Here is a 16,721-nt window from a genome sequence, read left to right as displayed (position 1 = left end):
AGTTTATATGAAAATTGTCTCTCTGAAATCACAAATGTAACATCAGTGTTTTCCTCTCACTTTGAAAGAATATTAATTTGCTATCTTAGGACTTGACTGACTATTTAAACTGCTATAAATACAATTTAACTCTGAGAAAAAAGTATAAAATGAAATATTTGCTCACTTGCTTGGGGTGAGCTGATACAACTTGCTAATGACTCCACCATTGGAGTCATATGGACATTGCTGGCTGGTACGAGGAATAAATTAGGCTAGTACTGGGTGTCCTGCTGTAGTTTAAGGGTGTATCTGTGTGTTCATTATAATCTTCTGCTATCAAGAGATTTAAAATACAGCTATAAAACTTCATTTCTGGAGTTAAATTTAACTGTGGAGGCGTCAGCCAGGGAGCAAGCTCTGTTGAGTGGGTTTGTTTTGTGTGGTATTTTGTTTTTTTTTTTTTAAAAAAGACTAGCAAGAGAAGGAGAAGCAATACTGGGTTTGGTTGATTTCTCACTGCATAAGCGTCCTTTTTTCTGCTGTAACATTTTTTGTCTTCGCACAAAGAGTGGTACAGGTTGGGTGGACTTGGAGGTTGGATCAGTTACTCAATCTACTTCTGTTGTTTCTGCCACACAGGGTGACTATGACCCCAGCAGAACCAAAGTTCTTCATTTCTGCATGAACCCAGCGAGCTTGGCCAAGCAGCAGCGCAAGGAGGAGCAGCAGCAACTCCAGGAGGAGTGTGAAAGGCTGAGGGAGCTGGTGAGGGTGCTCGAAGGAGGTGGCTCCATCCCTGGGAATTTGGAAGGAATTGGAAGTTTTCAGTCACCACAAGAAATTGCAGGTAGGCTGCTGGCTTCTGATCCTGAAGATACACTTACTCATCCATACTGCCAGAGGAGCTGACTGCAGAAGCAGATGGAGACATCGCAGACAGTGTGCTTGATGGAACAGTATAAGGAAAATTTAAAAAGCTGAGTTGATGCAGGGGAGAGTGAATTTGTGGTGGCAATCCTGTGGCAGTTTGGTACAGAGGGTAGGTGGTAAGGATAAATAATAATAATGCATATCATTTGCTCATGATAAATGAAATACCAATACAACAGCCTTCATAGGCTGGTGCTGCCGATGGAGTAAAAGGAAATATTTCCTTCCTTTCAGGGCTGGTTTAGCCCTTGAGGTAGTACAGACAGCAGGAAATAACTTTCAGAGCTGCAGGGAAGCAAGTGGTTGAAATCTTTTCAGACCTGGCTTAAAACATATTAATATTGTTTATCAGTGTATATGTGCCCCATTAATCACAGCTACATTCAATACTCCATGAAAATAGAGTACATCATTCCCCGAGCAAAATACATTTCACAGAATTTGTGACTCTCCAGTATCGTCTGTCTTCCCTTCACATATCTGAACGAGACTTTTTAGTACAGTAACCCCAAAGTCAATGCCTCCGGACATGCTCTCAGACTCTCTAAATCAAGGTAAGGATATCAATAAAACGTGACCCATCACCTACAACGCTGCGAGGGGACCAGGCAGAGTCGAGTCATGCTGCAGAGCCCAGGAGGTCTTACTGCTGTAACTCTCCTGCATGTACCTTGCCCTCAAAACATTCTTGTTAAAGAAGAGAAAAATAGACGAGAGCTGAAGGTCCGTGTGGAGCTAACCTGTAGTGTCCTAGCAGCATGCACATGGTCAGTGTCTGGAGGTCAGGATCCTCCCTCAGATGAGGCTAAGAGGGCAGAGCTTTCCTCGAAGGCCATGTGTGCTGGAGACCTGAGACTCACAAAATGGCAGAGCCTTGGTTTAAAGAAAATACACAGAAGAAAATATCTTTCACTGTTACGACACTAAAATTCTCTGAAAGTAGCTTGCTTGTTTTCCCATTGCTCAAACAATAGTACTTTATTACTGCTAAGAACGCATTTGTTCTGGCATCTGATAGTGGATTATGGTACTATATAGCCTTAAAAATATGACGGTGAAAAGTGTAGATGGGGTGGTTTATAACGTGAAGAGCTGACTGGATGTTAGAGGTACACTGACAGTTTGTCACTGTTGTTAGTGGATGCTCTAACAGATGCGTAAGCATTAAACACTTCCTGAGCGCTTAAGGAAGGCTGTGCTGCCTTTGCCTGTAGGAGTTTCCAGTGTAAGACCCCAGTGAGACTCAAGCAGTTCTTGGGGATAGTTCTTGCATTGCAATTTGAATTTGAAATGCACTGGTTTTTAAGTTACAGTGGATGCTGCTACCCAATGCCCTTGTCTGTCGTTATGCCCCCGAGTACCCGGCACATCTAATGCTGCAGATCCACGCAGCTGACAGTGCTCCTCGAGCCCAGGGAGGAGAGTGCTGGTCAGGGGCAGAGAGGATGCAGAGGTGAGGTCAAGTCGGTGTCTCTGGTGCTGATAAATGAACCTCTGGGGTATCATCTACAGTAATTAGACCATTTCTTCTGGGGGGATGTGTTTCTCACGTATGCCTCCTGTGATTTGTTATTCATAATTATTATTCTGCTGCCTTTCATGCAGCTGCTTTTAGCTGTTTGTGAGGTGCTTCTGTGCTGGGATGTTACAAGGTTTGTCTTTAGCTCATAAGGGATGCATTTTTAAAGATGTTTTCTCTTCTGCCTTTGATTCCGACAGGAAAACAAACAGCTCACTGGGTTTCAGGGTGTTTCCAACCTTTCATGCGTGTGATGCTTTTTCTCCTTTTGCCCCAGTCCCATGCTACATCATTCTGACTTCTGGTCACCAACTCAAATGGGAGAGAGCATCACTTGCAGAGCCTATCAGAGTGGGAAATACTTCAGTGTCATTTATCACAGTCACAGGAGGGCCCTTTGCATTCTCAGAGCGCCTGTAAGTGCGTATGGAAGGGTTCGTGTAAACAAAATGAGAAAAAGAGCTGTGAGTGAAGGATGGAGGAGCTCTGTGGATGAGACCAGGACATGTATATAGTAAGCCAGGTTATATGGAAAGATCTTGGATTTTTTCTTGTATTTTATGTACTTTTATGCGTCACTGTCATGCACAGGGAACGTTGCCATAAATAGTCCTAAACCCTCCTTTCTGCTGCGGGAGCATTCAGTAGTGTGGTCAGAGGATGAAGACTGTGTATATTAGGATGTGCAAGAGATGCTGAGGATGTTGCGGCACTGACTGCAAGGTTAGCAGACATATCTGAGCTGGCTTTAAATTAGCCAGATGAATGCCAGATTTGGCCTTCTTGCTAGGGCAGGGCAGAGCTCCTGGTGGGTTAGGGGACAACTCATCAAGCACGCCGAGTAAGCTGCATCCATTTTTGCGTTGTCTCTATCCTGCTTAACTCACGCAGCATCTGCAGTGTGGAAGCGACAGCTGTTCCAGGAGTGGCTCAACAACATGGATTTGCGTGGCCAGAAAACTTACACTGTCTTCCTCTGGATAAGAAATGGGAGATCCAGCTTTCACTGTTTTCTTGGGATCTCAACAGCTCCGCCCACAGGAATGGCTGCCATATGCCTTCCATTTTAATATATTTTCAAGGTGTGAAATGAGGAGCATGTGGCAGAAACTCCCTCTGCTCCGTTTGTCACTGTGCCATTGGCTGCCTTGGGGAGGGAGGTTTATTGTGCTTAATAAGGGAGCAGGTTTCAGTGAGGTTTGTGGAACTGTTTCTATACAAAAGTAACAAAAATTAGAATTTTTCTTGCACCCCTTTCTGTCAGCTGCAATACCCATATGTCTGTTTATCCATCTCATTCATATGACACACGCAAGAGGCAAGTTCAGTTCTCTGAGCTTTTGAGGTGGGAGGTGCCTCGTGTCAGAGTTGGATGGGATGAAGGGAGAGAGGACAGAGTAGGGCAAGTGTGGATAAAGGGTGGGAAAACAACAAAGGTCATGTGTAAGTTTGCATTTTGCCTTTTGACAGATAGAGGTAAATGTAAGATTTTATTGTCCTATTTTGCCATATAGCCTGAATGGCTTATTGGCAGAGGTGAGGGATTTGGGTGGCCTCTAGCCAGTCAGGTTTGCTGTGTTCAGCAAGCTTATGTGATATGCAACAATAACACTTAAGGTTCAAAGAATTGTAATTATACTAACCAAAAAAAGGCATTAAGGACAATGATGTTGAGGGCTTTGATAATGTATTGGCCATTATTAAATTCGTTCGTTGGACTGGAGTGCGTCACGTTTTTTCTGATCATGGTTCCGACTCCTGGATAGGTAATAAGGAAATTATTACTGTGGACGTTAAAGCTCATTAAATGTGACTCTATTAAAAATCAAGGTTATGCTGGACTTTAAATCTCTTTGAGCATAACTGCTGGAGGCTGCAGCAGAACCTGGCAACTTGCCACGTAGTTCAGTGGTCCTTTCCTCTCATTTATGCCGTAGTAGTCTCTGTTAAAATGGGTACCAGGGCTATTGCAAAGGAGAGGTTTGAACAATGTGAGCTATAATAACATGCTGTCCTTTTTCAAAGTATAAATTTGCACACAGGGTTGTGCAGTATTAATGGGGCAGATCTGTGGCAGCTGCATTTCGGGAATGGGCTAGTAACTTTATGGGTGTTTTGTTTCCCTACCAATGCTGCCTGAGTCCGGGTTGTGTAAGAGCAGGGTGCACCAAGGTCAGGCTGCCATATGGGGAGATGCTCTGAGTCCTCCTATCTCTGATGCAGATTGTAACAGCTTTGGAAAGGTGGTGCAGGGCATCACTGCTCAGATTTGGAATCTGTTCCAGTTCTGCATTTCTCTTTCCTGTACTCTTCACACCTTCCTCCCCGCCCCCCCTTCTGTATTTCAGGCTGCATCTTCTGCTTTTTTTTTTTTTCCCAGCTCCATAGCTTTTCCTGTTTTTTTCTGTTTCTCTCCAGGCCATTTCTGTTTAGATCTTCCTTTTTCTGTCTTGCGTGGTCCTGTTGGACCTCTTGATTTTTCTTTTCTGCTGCTGCTAGGGATGGAGTTCGGTCTTAGTTGCAAGCAAATTGGTAGGTGGCAGCTAATGGGGAGCTGACAGGAATAATGACTTGTGTATTATAGCAAAGCATAGGTAGAAATGAGAATGCTTCAGGTGCTGATTATTTCCATTTGTATTCTCAGCTTAAATGTAGTATATTGGAAGGTAGGAATGGATGACCCATGGAAGCTGGTTCCTGACTAAAGAATGCAGGAATACAAATTTTCCCTGAGCTGTCATGATTTATTGCTATCCTGTAGGTACAGTGGAGTGTTCCCTTCTTTAATGCAGCCTCTCCCTGTGAGAAAGATGAAAAGTGCTTTTAATATTCTTTCTGTTAAGAGGCTGGCACCCCTACGAGGAAGGAGGATGGGGAATCAACTCTTATTTCAACCATCTGTGGAGAATTTTGAAAGTGAACTATTTTCTTGAACATAATCCCACCAAAAAGGAAAGCTATTCATCCATCTTAGTGGTTTCAGTGCCCTTTTTCCCTTGTTAGGGAAAAGTAGGAAAAGGGGGTCCTTGATGAAGGACCGGGGAGTCTCACTCTAAGGCAGGTGTTTGACCCAAAGAAAGATGCTACATCCAGTGTTCAGCAGAGGCTATCTCCAGAATCACTGCTGTGTCAGGGCCTTGTAAAAATGGAATTAATTGGAATTAAATTGGATAATGAATTAATATTAAAATAATCTAATCTTGTTGAAGTGACAAGCCAGAGATGGTAAAATTTGTCACTGTCCCAGCATGCTTGTGCTTCTGATGAATGTGTTTCTGAGTACAGAAGGCGACAAAAAAGGAGCAGATGGAATTTAGAAGTTACCGTTCTCCATCCACAGTTGGCTGAGCTGTTGGTGCTTGGAAACCTTGGTGCTTCCTACCATCTGTGTATAGGAAATCCACACATGATGAGGACTGCACTTGCGAATGAAACCTGAGTCCACCTGATGAAGGATTTTTCTGTGACCTTAGCTGTCGGTGGGTGCACACATGCAAACGCAGCATCCATATCTCACTTTGTGCTGATGGCTCCCAGCATCTCACTGGTCAAACAAGGTTGGGCCAGGTGAGTGCGCTGAGGGTGGCTTTTCTTCGGTCACATAATGCCTCTTCCTAAAGCAGAGGAAGGATTCATTAGACGATGCTTCTCTCAATGGTGTTTAACATGCCAATTCCCCTTCAGTTTGTCCTGAAGGAATTGCCTTCTTTCTAAAGAGATGTAAAGTGATGGTCCAGGGCATTTGCTGTCTTCAAATGTTAAGGGACTTTTGGTAAGAGCAGGATGTTAGCCTTTGTACCCTGCCTGCATTTCAATAAGGTAATTGCTTTCTGTATATCCCAGTTTGTTCTGAAGTTTATAAAGAGCTTGTCTTTGCCTCTGGTGTTTTGCTGTGCACTGATGAAGTTCTGTCCTCTTTCACTCCAGAGATGGCCACATGTTCTTGACGGGGGAAGAAATCATTCCCTACTGCTTCCTGCATCAGAAACATTGCGTAGCTTTAATGTGCAAAACACAAATGATACAGAAAGTAGCACACAGAGTTATTAGGTGTTAACAGGTGTTATTAGCAGCAGTCCTTGGGAGCTGCTTTGCCTGACCCGCTCAGAGCCTCCCTGCCTTCCTGTGCTGACTCTGCAGCTGAAGAGCAGTGCCTCCTTGGGGCAATCCCCGCACTTCTCAGCTAGTTATTATCATTATTGTTTTTATGGTGCTAGTTTCTCTACTGCAAGACGTTTAGACCAGTCTGGGACCTGAATAGTATATTAAGATTGGGAATAAGCTGGTAGTTTAAATAGAGCTTACTTTGATTTCCTTCTTTATCATCCATATCCCTTTGTCCCAGCCCAGCACTACAGGTAACGAGGTGGGGCTGCTAAATATACCTCTTTTCCTAAAAGACTGTAGCCAAGTTGGGACCTCCTGTACTTTAGTATTGACAGTGTTACAGTGGTTGATGGGGAAGAGTCTATAAAAGCCTTTTACGTTACAATGGTGTCAATAGATTTGGGCAGTCTAGCCACAAGGGGAAAATACCTTGAAGTCTTCGTGTCTTCTGATTCAGCAAGTGTGGTCTTTGATGGTAAATGCTCTGCACTACTGAAGTCCGCCCTGGTGCCTATAAAGAACCAGGTTTCCTGGCTTGAATGAAAGTATAATACCTCAAGAGGGCTGAAAGAAAGGTTCCTCAGTTTATAAAAAAATTGCTTTTATCATATATAGCATTTGTCATCCAGATAGATTCCCAAGTTTTTTTGGAGAGAACACAGATATGAAGTCATGCAGCACTGAATATATTGAAAACAGTGTGCCCTGCCTATGGCAGCGTGCCATGAGTCTGTTAAACAACCAGAGAGACTTGCCCCCGAGCACAGCTTAATCTGTGTGCTGCCAACAACCGGGACATGAGCGGGCAGACAAGGGTTGCTGACCGAACAAACCCCCAAGGATGCCTGAAGCCTGCAGCTTCTTGTGAAACTGTGGTGGGAGGTACCAGTGAGACATTGCTGGGACTTTCAGACTCCATCTGCTGTCCAGGGAGCCAGAGGTTTGTAATACATCGTGTAATGTAGTTCTGTTGTAGCTACTGAAAGTGTAAAACTTGGTGTCAGTCAAAGGTTACTATCCAGGCTGTACTTAGCCTTCACAAAGAGCAAAAAAGCTGCAGGATTTCTTCCCGGCCCCTCTTTTCCACCCAATTCACGTGTGGAGTTCCTGGAGGCCTCAGTATTTCTGCTTTTGTAAGAGGCAGCCTGTGAACCTGCATAATACCTCTATACAGCTTCAGTAATTCCTACAACGGCTTTTTTTTAAAGCATCTCCTACCCTCTTGCCAGGCACTGTGTGGAAGTTGATTACAAGATATTTAGTAGAAGCAGAAGCATTGCTCCAGAGAAACTAAAGCCACTTTACCAAGAAAGAAATAGTAAAATAAGTTGGGAGGAAGAAAATAGAAAAGAAAATAAAACAGTGTATGTGATGAGAGGGCCCAAATTTAAACACTGAACTATGAGAACATCTACAACGGTTTCTGTAGCAATATGAGGAAGGAGGCTCCCAAGGGAAGGGTCTCTGGGCTTAGAGATCCTGCCTTGAATCTGGATGTAATGGAAATGAGTAGCACTGTAAGAAAATACTGCTGGGGAGAAGGTTGCTTGTTTCCTAGGCGGATGCATTTTCCTTATTCAGTACTGATGCAGTAAAGTCATGGTGCTACATCTGAGAAGGAAGAAGTCACCTTTACTGAGGTAGATGGGAAGGCTAGAGGTAGCTAATGTCATTACAAATAAGCAGACAGAAAGGTTAGAGGTAACTTCTGGGACCAGATAAATCAAGAGAACGTGTGTGGAGAAACCTGGGCTGACAGTATTCTTTCTCCTCCTGGCTTACTCTATATGTGGCTATGGAGGAGAACCGTGATGGAAACAATATTTTGAAGCCTGCTGACTTGAGTTTCTAGTTCCCAGTCTGTCAATAGCTGAGTGAAACACAAAGTGACCATGAGGAAGAATTGTTCTCACTACCAGAAGTAGCGCCCAGAAGTAACTGTGCTCCTTCATTTATAACCAGGGGAAGTTCAGAGCCTTTGCAAGGAGAAAAGTCAATGAGCAGCAGAATGACCTGAAACCCTTCTCTCCTGTATTTTAACCCCTTCCCACACCCCCAAATCCCTATAAAACACCATCAAATTTTTACCTTAGGGAAACTGCCACGTTGCAGATAGCACTCTTCATGGCCGTAGTTCTTCTGCTACAACCTTCTGGTTCTTCTGTATCCCTCCATGCTGCTGGTTTCTTTATCAAGCGGAGTCAAGCCCAACAGGCTGTTGAGCTTTATAGATCTTGGTAAACTTTGACAGTTATATTTTCCTGCTTGGGTATTTGAGTCAAGCTCTCGTTATTTGATTGTTGCCTTCTTGGTGGCTATGTAGCTGTCAGGATGCTCCCACTAGATATCTCCAGTCCAGCATTTCTCCTGAAGGGAAGGAAATGGAGTATTATCTGCAGCTGCCCTTTGGATCCTGCGGGCTTGTGATATGAGCTGCCTCTTACAGCAGTTTGCATCACAGAGCAGCTTTTGATTAGGACCGATGAGCCACAAGGCCTCTGGATGTACACAATTGAAAATGCACTTTCATTCATCAGCAGGATTGAGAAGAAAGGCTTGTGCTGATGTCTCAAATTCAGGCCGACACAATTTCCCTGACATTAGAAAAACCAGCCTGCCAGCATGGTAGAGCGCTCCGGCAGGGGAGAACTTAGATCTCTGCTCTGCATCTTGTCAATGTGTTGTTTCTCATGGAAATTAAAGCTTGATGCCTTTGTGAGCAGTAGAAAGTAGTGGAAATCTAGTCAAGGAACTTTGCAAGGGGTGTCGAGGTTACCGGGGACATCTTGAAAAGCCATGTGCTGGCAAGCATTGTGAATGTCCCCTTGGTTGGGGATGTTTATTAGATTCAGGAAAGATGACTGGAACGAGAAAATACTGAAATTATTTGCATTTTCCCTCTCAATACTCTCCAAGATGGTGGTATTTTTTTTATGGCAGGTTCATAACGGGCAAAAAAATTACTGAATTTGCTGTTTTTCTCTGGAGTCCTCATTTCAATTTCCAGGTAAGTATACATGGCCGAGAGCTGAAATCTGACTGCCTTCACAGAATAAATGGGGACTCCTTAACACTGAATGCCAAATGAGGTGGGGTGAATGTGTAGAGACTGAGAAATAATGTCTACTCGCTCTACATTTTAAAGGAGGAACATGCAACTAAAATTCAGAAACCGAAGGATAAGTTTTTGCACGGGCTGTTTTTCTCATTTACCTACCTATCTCTGTGGGAAGCTGGTTTTCCTGGGACATGCTGTTTTCCAGTTGTGTTCCCAATTTTTCTTTTCACTTGCTCTGATTATATAAGGGCTGTAAATGAAGTAAAATAAGGCTGTTTCAATATTCTAGAGCAGCGGCTGTATTTAAGAAGTTTATATTTGATGAGTAAGTTGATGACATTGCATTATGTGAATTTGATGTGCAAAGTTGTCACTAAAGTGTAAACATAGTGACAGCAGGACCAGCAATTCCCAGCCTAATCAAGTAAGCCGAGTAACACATTTTTTGAGCTATAGAGTAATAGAGACTGATTTACATATTAAAATGAGAGAAGCTACACAGATCCAACAATTAAGTTGATATTTTAATTGCATAAAAGTCAGGAGATTCAAAGTTATGTTTCCTGCATCGGTTGATTTGTCACCCACATGTATTTGTAGTATTTGCAATGACTTTATTTGGTATGAAACTAACGTGGATTAAAAGACATGAAATATTAGCTATGGAAGAAAGGAGAGCTTTGGATTTTCTGGGTTAGAAAGTAGACTAAGAGAACTGAGAATCTCTTGGTCTGTTTAAAAATAGTACAAACAAATTCCAGGTAATTTCTTTCTTAATATTCTAGTAGACATGTTGGGAGGGAAGGAGAGGGAGCTATATTCAAATGCAATGGAAAAAATTCCCGTTGATCTCAATAGACCTTGAATTATATCCTTAACTTCTTGTTTTCTTTTTAAGCAATAAGCTTTATTTAATTGCAAATTCACACGAATGCAGTAAGAATTACATCAATATATGGATTCTGTCCTTGGTGTTTATGCCGGTTTCACAGTACTGATCTTGCATTCAGATAAGCATGCACGTACACAGCTACCCTTATCTCCCCACGCTGATGTTCTGATATATGAATGCTTGTTCCCTGTGCTTACAAAAAGCTATTCACATGCCAAGACTGACGATTTTTTTATAATCTTTCTTTGAATTAGACTACAAAAAGGATGTGTTTGAAAAGGTTAACTAATGGATACACTTTTCTTCCTGATGAGGAAAAGAAAAATGGTGAAATGCTGAAAAATGGTAAGCAGAGTTTTGATCAGGCTTTTCTAATCGAATACATTCTAGGCAGTGAACAAGTAGAAGAAATGTTAATCCATAGTGGATTTATTTGGAATGGAGAACATTTATTTAGAAAGCAATCAGCGTATAAAAGCAGACACTTGTAATTACTTTGCCATCTTAATCATGGCACTGACATCAGTACCATGATGTGATAACGTTGTGATAGCCTTCTGAATGTGATGCTGACATAAGAATGTCAATAGGAAGGTAGAGAAGCCTCTCTTCATATCTTCACACCTATCGACTGTTTCCTAACGTCCAGGTATTCTCTGCAGCTTGTGCAGTGGTTACTAATCACACAATATCCTAAACAAAAAGGCATAAGACCCTCTCAGCTCATTTGGAAAAAAGCCAGCCCCTTGCAATCCCCTTGGGAATCTGCCAGTGGACAGTACAGTGGCCAGAGCGCTGCTGGGTTGAGCTCCCAGCGTGGCACAGATAGATAAGAAGATGGCAGCGTTCTGCATGGCGTGGCTTTGGCGTGGTCATCTCATGCTTCTGGTGTGATTTGTGCCAAGGAGGCAAAGGCATGGTGTTAAATCATAGCAATTCTTAAAACTCAGGGGAAAGTCATGCCTGTCCATCAGGGATTTCTGAGCATCTAGGAGCAATCCATTATTTAGACTAAACTAAAGCTACCTGGTGTGGTTTATGTAGTCACAACAGCTGATGCAGTCTTCACTTGCTGTTTAGTGTTTCCATGTTTTCTCTATTTCAGTGCCACGTTATCATAGAATGGTTTTGTTGGAAGGGACCTTAAAGACCACCTAGTTCCAACCCCCTGCCATGGGCAGGGACACCTTCCACCAGACCAGGTTGCTCAAAGCCCCATCCAACCTGGTCTTGAACACTTCCAGGGATGAGGCATCCACAGCTTCTCTGGGCAACCTGTGCCAGTGCCTCACCACCCTCACCGGGAAAACTTTTCCTGCTTTCTAATCTAAATCTGCCTGCTCTCAGTTTAAAGCCACTGCCCCTAGTCGTAATCTAAATCTGCCTGCTCTCAGTTTAAAACCACTGCCCCTAGTCGTATCACTACAGGCCCTTGTAAAAAGTCCCTCCCCACCTTTCTTGTAGGCCCCTTTAGGTACTGGAAGGCTGCTGTAAGGTCTCCCCGGAGCCTTCTCTTCTCCAAGCTGAACAACCCCAGCTCTCTCAACCTGTCCTCATGGGAGAGGTTCTCCAGCCCTCGGATCATCTTCGTGGCCTCCTCTGGACTCGCTCCAACAGGTCCATGTCCTTTTTGTGCTGAGGACCCCGGAGCTGAAGGCAGTACTGCAGGGGGGGTCTCACCAGAGTGGAGTAGAGGGGGAGAATCCCCTCCATCGACCTGCTGGTCATGCGGCTTTGGATGCAGCCCAGGATACAGTTGACTTTCTGGGCTGCAAGTGCACGTTACTGGGTCATGTTGAGCTTCTCGTCAACCAACATCCCCAAGTCCTTCTCCTCAGGGCTGCTCTCAATCCGTTGTCTGCCCAGCCTGTATTTGTGCTTGGGATTGCCCCGACCCATGTGCAGGACCTTGCCCTTGGCCTTGTTGAACTTCATGAGGTTTGCATGGTCCCACCTCTCCAACCTGTCCAGGTCCCTCTGGATGGCATCCCTTCCCACCAGCCTGTTGACTGCACCACACAGCTTGATGTCATTGGCAAACTTGCTGAGGGTGCACTAAATCCCACTGTCCATGTCGCCAACAAAGATGTTAAACATGGTCTCCAGTTAGAGAGCAGTAAGTCAATCCAGCCTCCGTTAGGGAACAGCATATTCATTCTTATCTCCACCATCTCCAACTCGATGGATGAAAATCAGAGACAGATGAAAAGCTGATTGAAATCAGATTCACAAATTGCCTTTTCACTCTCTGGCTGTCTCAGTGTATTTCTGTCTGTGTTGAATAGAAGAGTCTTGATGCATCCTGTTGAGTACTGTAGCATGGTGGCTTATTGGGTAGGTATGCAACTTTGTAAAGTTACCTTCTGCGATGATCAGATACCATCATAGGTGTGCAGCAGAAGTATTTAAGTTGAATACATCAGAGACTTCTGTAAGGAAGGGACAGAGGCAGCGGCAGCATCCCCCTTCACTAGGGACTGCAGATGTGTCATCAAAAATCTCGCCACTAGTGCCATCAAAGGCAATGTGCAGATCTGAAAGATTCAGCAAAGGTTTTCTGAATAGGCTGATAATGACGACGGCGTGTGATTCCCCCTTTTAGACTGCAATATTGCGATGACTTCCCTGACATGAGGCAGAATTTAGGCGAGGGGAAGCTTCCTCTTGTTTTATAAAAGTGGTAAAAATAAATCTTAACTTAGAACTGGTGGTGTTAGATCTGCGTAATGGATGTGGGCTAAAGGCGTTTTCATCATCAGCCACCATTTGAGGTAACTCCTGGTCAGGTTGTTTCCATGATAATGTCCCTTCCTCGGTACGTGGGCAGTGTGCTGATGCGTTTGCAAGCTCCCCGGAGAATGTATTTGGACTCCCATGGTGCCACAAGGAGTAGTGGACATTACCTTTCACTTCCATTTCAAGGCACTTCTTTCTGCTATAAGGATCCTTCACGTTTTACAACCTGAAAAAATCCACAGAAAGAGGAGGGGAGCATTACCCTGTGCTTGTATTCTGAAGTCCCTAGGAAGTTTTTGGGGAAATGAAAAATTTTAAGCAGAATGTTCCCATGTATGCAAAGTCTTCATCTGCAAGGGGATGTCCTAAGCCAAATGGAGAGCATGCTTGTAGCACTTGGAACAGATTTAAAGCTAATGGCATCTTAGTTACGCCTCAGGTAGCTCTGAGTCCTAGGCTGCTAACCCCAACAGTCAGAAGTAAAAAAGGAAAAAATTAGAGCTACGCTTACCCACTTATTGCAGCGTGTTGGAACACTGCTGTTCTCCTCTGTCAAAGGTGGAGTGAGCCACGCTGTTCCATAAAACCAGGGCAAATGAGCAATTAGCAAGAGGTACAGAAATAGTGTTTAGGAAGGTATAAAGTTGCTCTGAGAGCTATAAAATGTCCGTCCTTGCTTTGCTCATGGTTTAGAGTGGGAATGTTTGACACTTAACAAAAGTGGACTAATTCTTTGTTTTTTCCCTTTAATGATCAGAATTCAGGGGAGGGCTGGCTGTGACAGGCGGGTGAAAGCATTGCCATGAAAGTGAAGCTCTTTTTAATTAGAAAGTCCCTTGGATGATTTACTTTCTAGTGATTTGAGTGCTGGCCGGTTTGAATGTGTCAGCAATACTGACCAGGACGATGCAGTCTTGTCAGCGCAGATTCTGTTTTGCTCTTCAGACATCAAGAGGTGAAGCCTGCTCCAACAAGGAGAGTCTGTGATGAGGGAAATTGTAACTGCAGCCAGCCGTGCTAGCGACTTCACCATCTGCTGTGAAGTCTCTGCCCCAAATGCCAGCACTTGTGGTAGCAGGCATAATGATGATAATATTTTCCACTTCTGTAGCACCCTCTGTCCAAAGGTCTCTGAGTATGTTAGAGATACTAATTAAGGCTGCAATAAGGTCTCCCCGGAGCCTTCTCTTCTCCAGGCTGAACAACCCCAACTCTCTCAGCGTGTCTTCACAGGAGAGGTGTCCAGCCCTCGGATCATTTTCGTTGCCCTCCTCTGGACTCGCTCCAACAGGTCCATGTCTTTCCTGTGCTGAGGACTCCAGAGCTGAAGGCAGTACTGCAGGGGGGTCTCATGAGAGCAAAAGGGGAGAATCCCCTCCCTCGACATGCTGGTCACACTGCTTTGGATGCAGCCCAGGATACGGTTGGCTTTCTGGGCTGCAAGCACACATTGCTGGGCATGGTGAGCTTCTTGTCAACCAGCACACCCAAGTCCTCCTCAAGGCTGCTCTCAATCCCTTCATCCTCCAGCCAATATTGATATCGGGAGTTGCCCCAACCCATGTGCAGGACCTTGCATTAGGCCTTGTTGAACCTCATGAGATGAACCTCACTTCTCAAGCTTACCTTAAATATAACCAGGACTTAAGTCCCCAGCAGATATGTCTCCTGGTCAGACTTTTTGTACATGAAATCATCACTCCTTTCCTCCAAGCAGTGAGTTGCAGTGCCTGTGTATAGCCATACACAGTGAGCCTCATACCAGCAACATTGGAGACAGTGCCTAAAAATGCCTACAATAACACAGATTCCCCCCAGCTGAATCCATGTTCTGTAGTGATGTCTAGAATTCTGGATGCTTTTTTTGTCCGAAGGTCCTTTTTAATACAGCTTACTTTTTGTTATGTAACATAACTTTTTGTTATGTTCCGTAACCTGCATCTCCGTAGTCTGCAGGTATGGACCATTGGGAAGAATTAAGCACATGAGAAAGGGAGAAATTTGACCACAAATTCTAATGCATGATCCCAACACTCACACTCGTGGATCCAAAAGTATATTCCCATGAAGATCCATTTAACATGCTCTTCAGTTGGGTAGAGTTGTGGCAGTGAAGCTCTTCCTTCCCCTGGGTGCAAGGTGTAAAATAAAACCTTCTGATTAAGATCAAAGATACACCTACTATCCACCATCTCTAAGAGGAAAAATACTGTTGTCAAGTATCATAATATGGTGTTTAAGTGTATTTAAGGATATTAAAGACAGTTATCCTCACAGATTTATACATAACAGGTTAAAATGGGGGAGGGTGGGGGAACAAACTCTTGCTGTGTTTAATTATTGCTGGGTGCTGCATGTACTTTTTTCCATTATTTACTTAATCTTAAATGCCAGATGCTAAAGGGCACCAGCATCAATTAACTGCTTAATTAGACTTGCAAAGAAATCATGTAATTTACTTATAGGCAAATAAAAAAAAGAAAAAACCACACAGAACAGAAGCTCAGGGCGCTCTCTGCAATAATTTTTAAGCTCCCTGCTTACATTGTTTGCCTTCATTGCTTGCTGGAAACTCTTTGGAGCATTCTCTGTGCCGCTTGCCCCGTAGGGAGGCAAATGACTGGATGCAACATCACTTGTTCATTGCCATTCTGAGTGGATTTAGCCACAGCTTGCTTTGTTGCTCTCCAGATTCTTTTAATGGAGGTTTGGATCATATGCCTATTGTGAGGACTCATGTGGTACCTCATCCTGATCCACAGGAGAACCTGGCCTTCACCCTCTCTGTGATCTGCATCCCCTTCGGTGCTTGCTCTGGGTACCTAGTCTGGTGAAGACCATGCACTGTCCCGTTTCTGCTAGGAAGACTTTTGTGGTGAACGCATTTTTGTATTTTGCGGTGTATTTCAGTATTTTAGCATGCAGCCAACAAAGCACCCTATCTTTAGCAAAAGGAGCCCTGCTTCCTTTACTACAGAATAATAGGAAACAAGTTGGTTTTATTCCTTTAATTCCCACTCTTACGAATAGGAGTGTTCACAAGAGTGGAGGGCATTCATTTTTGTTTCGTCAAGGCCTACAACTCTGTCTGAATCTTTATATTGCAAATTGCCTTAACAGAGTAATAATCAATGCCTTGTGCTTGTGTATACACAGTTTTTCTTCTGTGCAGGTGCTGCTGCCTTTCTGACTGCTACCACTGTTCTCGCTTTGGTATCGGCAACATTGTCATTTAAGTGCCTTTGTAGCATCCCATGTTCTACAACTTCTGTTTCTTTACTAGTGCCTAGATGTTGGAAGCTGCTGACGTATTTGTTCTCAGATGTCCTGAAACCTTTCTGAAAACAAGGTGGTGTTCATTTTCTCTGAGCTTTCTTCTCCCTCTGTGCCTATGCTGTCTCAACACTGCTCTTTTCCTTTCTGAAAATACGACCTAGCCCTTACAGAGTTCTTTATTTCTTCAAAGCACTGTATAAACATTATCTAATTAAGTATAT

General features: G+C 43.7%; 1 protein-coding gene across 1 annotated transcript in view; it reads left to right on the top strand.

The window, feature by feature from the left end:
* The window catches only part of MAD1L1 (MAD1 mitotic arrest deficient-like 1 (yeast)), a gene marked incomplete at its 5' end in the record, with an annotated part of 190,615 nt that overhangs the window by 64,104 nt on the left and 109,790 nt on the right, over window positions 1-16,721 (top strand). Inside the window, one exon of the mRNA XM_009699503.1 lies at window positions 622-829. Coding sequence (XP_009697805.1) covers window positions 622-829 — 208 coding nt within the window. The remainder of the gene's footprint in view (window positions 1-621; window positions 830-16,721) is intronic.

The sequence above is a fragment of the Cariama cristata genome, unplaced genomic scaffold, assembly GCF_000690535.1.
Source record: "Cariama cristata isolate BGI_N322 unplaced genomic scaffold, ASM69053v1 scaffold6084, whole genome shotgun sequence".
In the NCBI taxonomy this organism is placed as follows: domain Eukaryota; kingdom Metazoa; phylum Chordata; class Aves; order Cariamiformes; family Cariamidae; genus Cariama; species Cariama cristata.
This window is presented reverse-complemented; position numbering and strand designations above follow the sequence as displayed.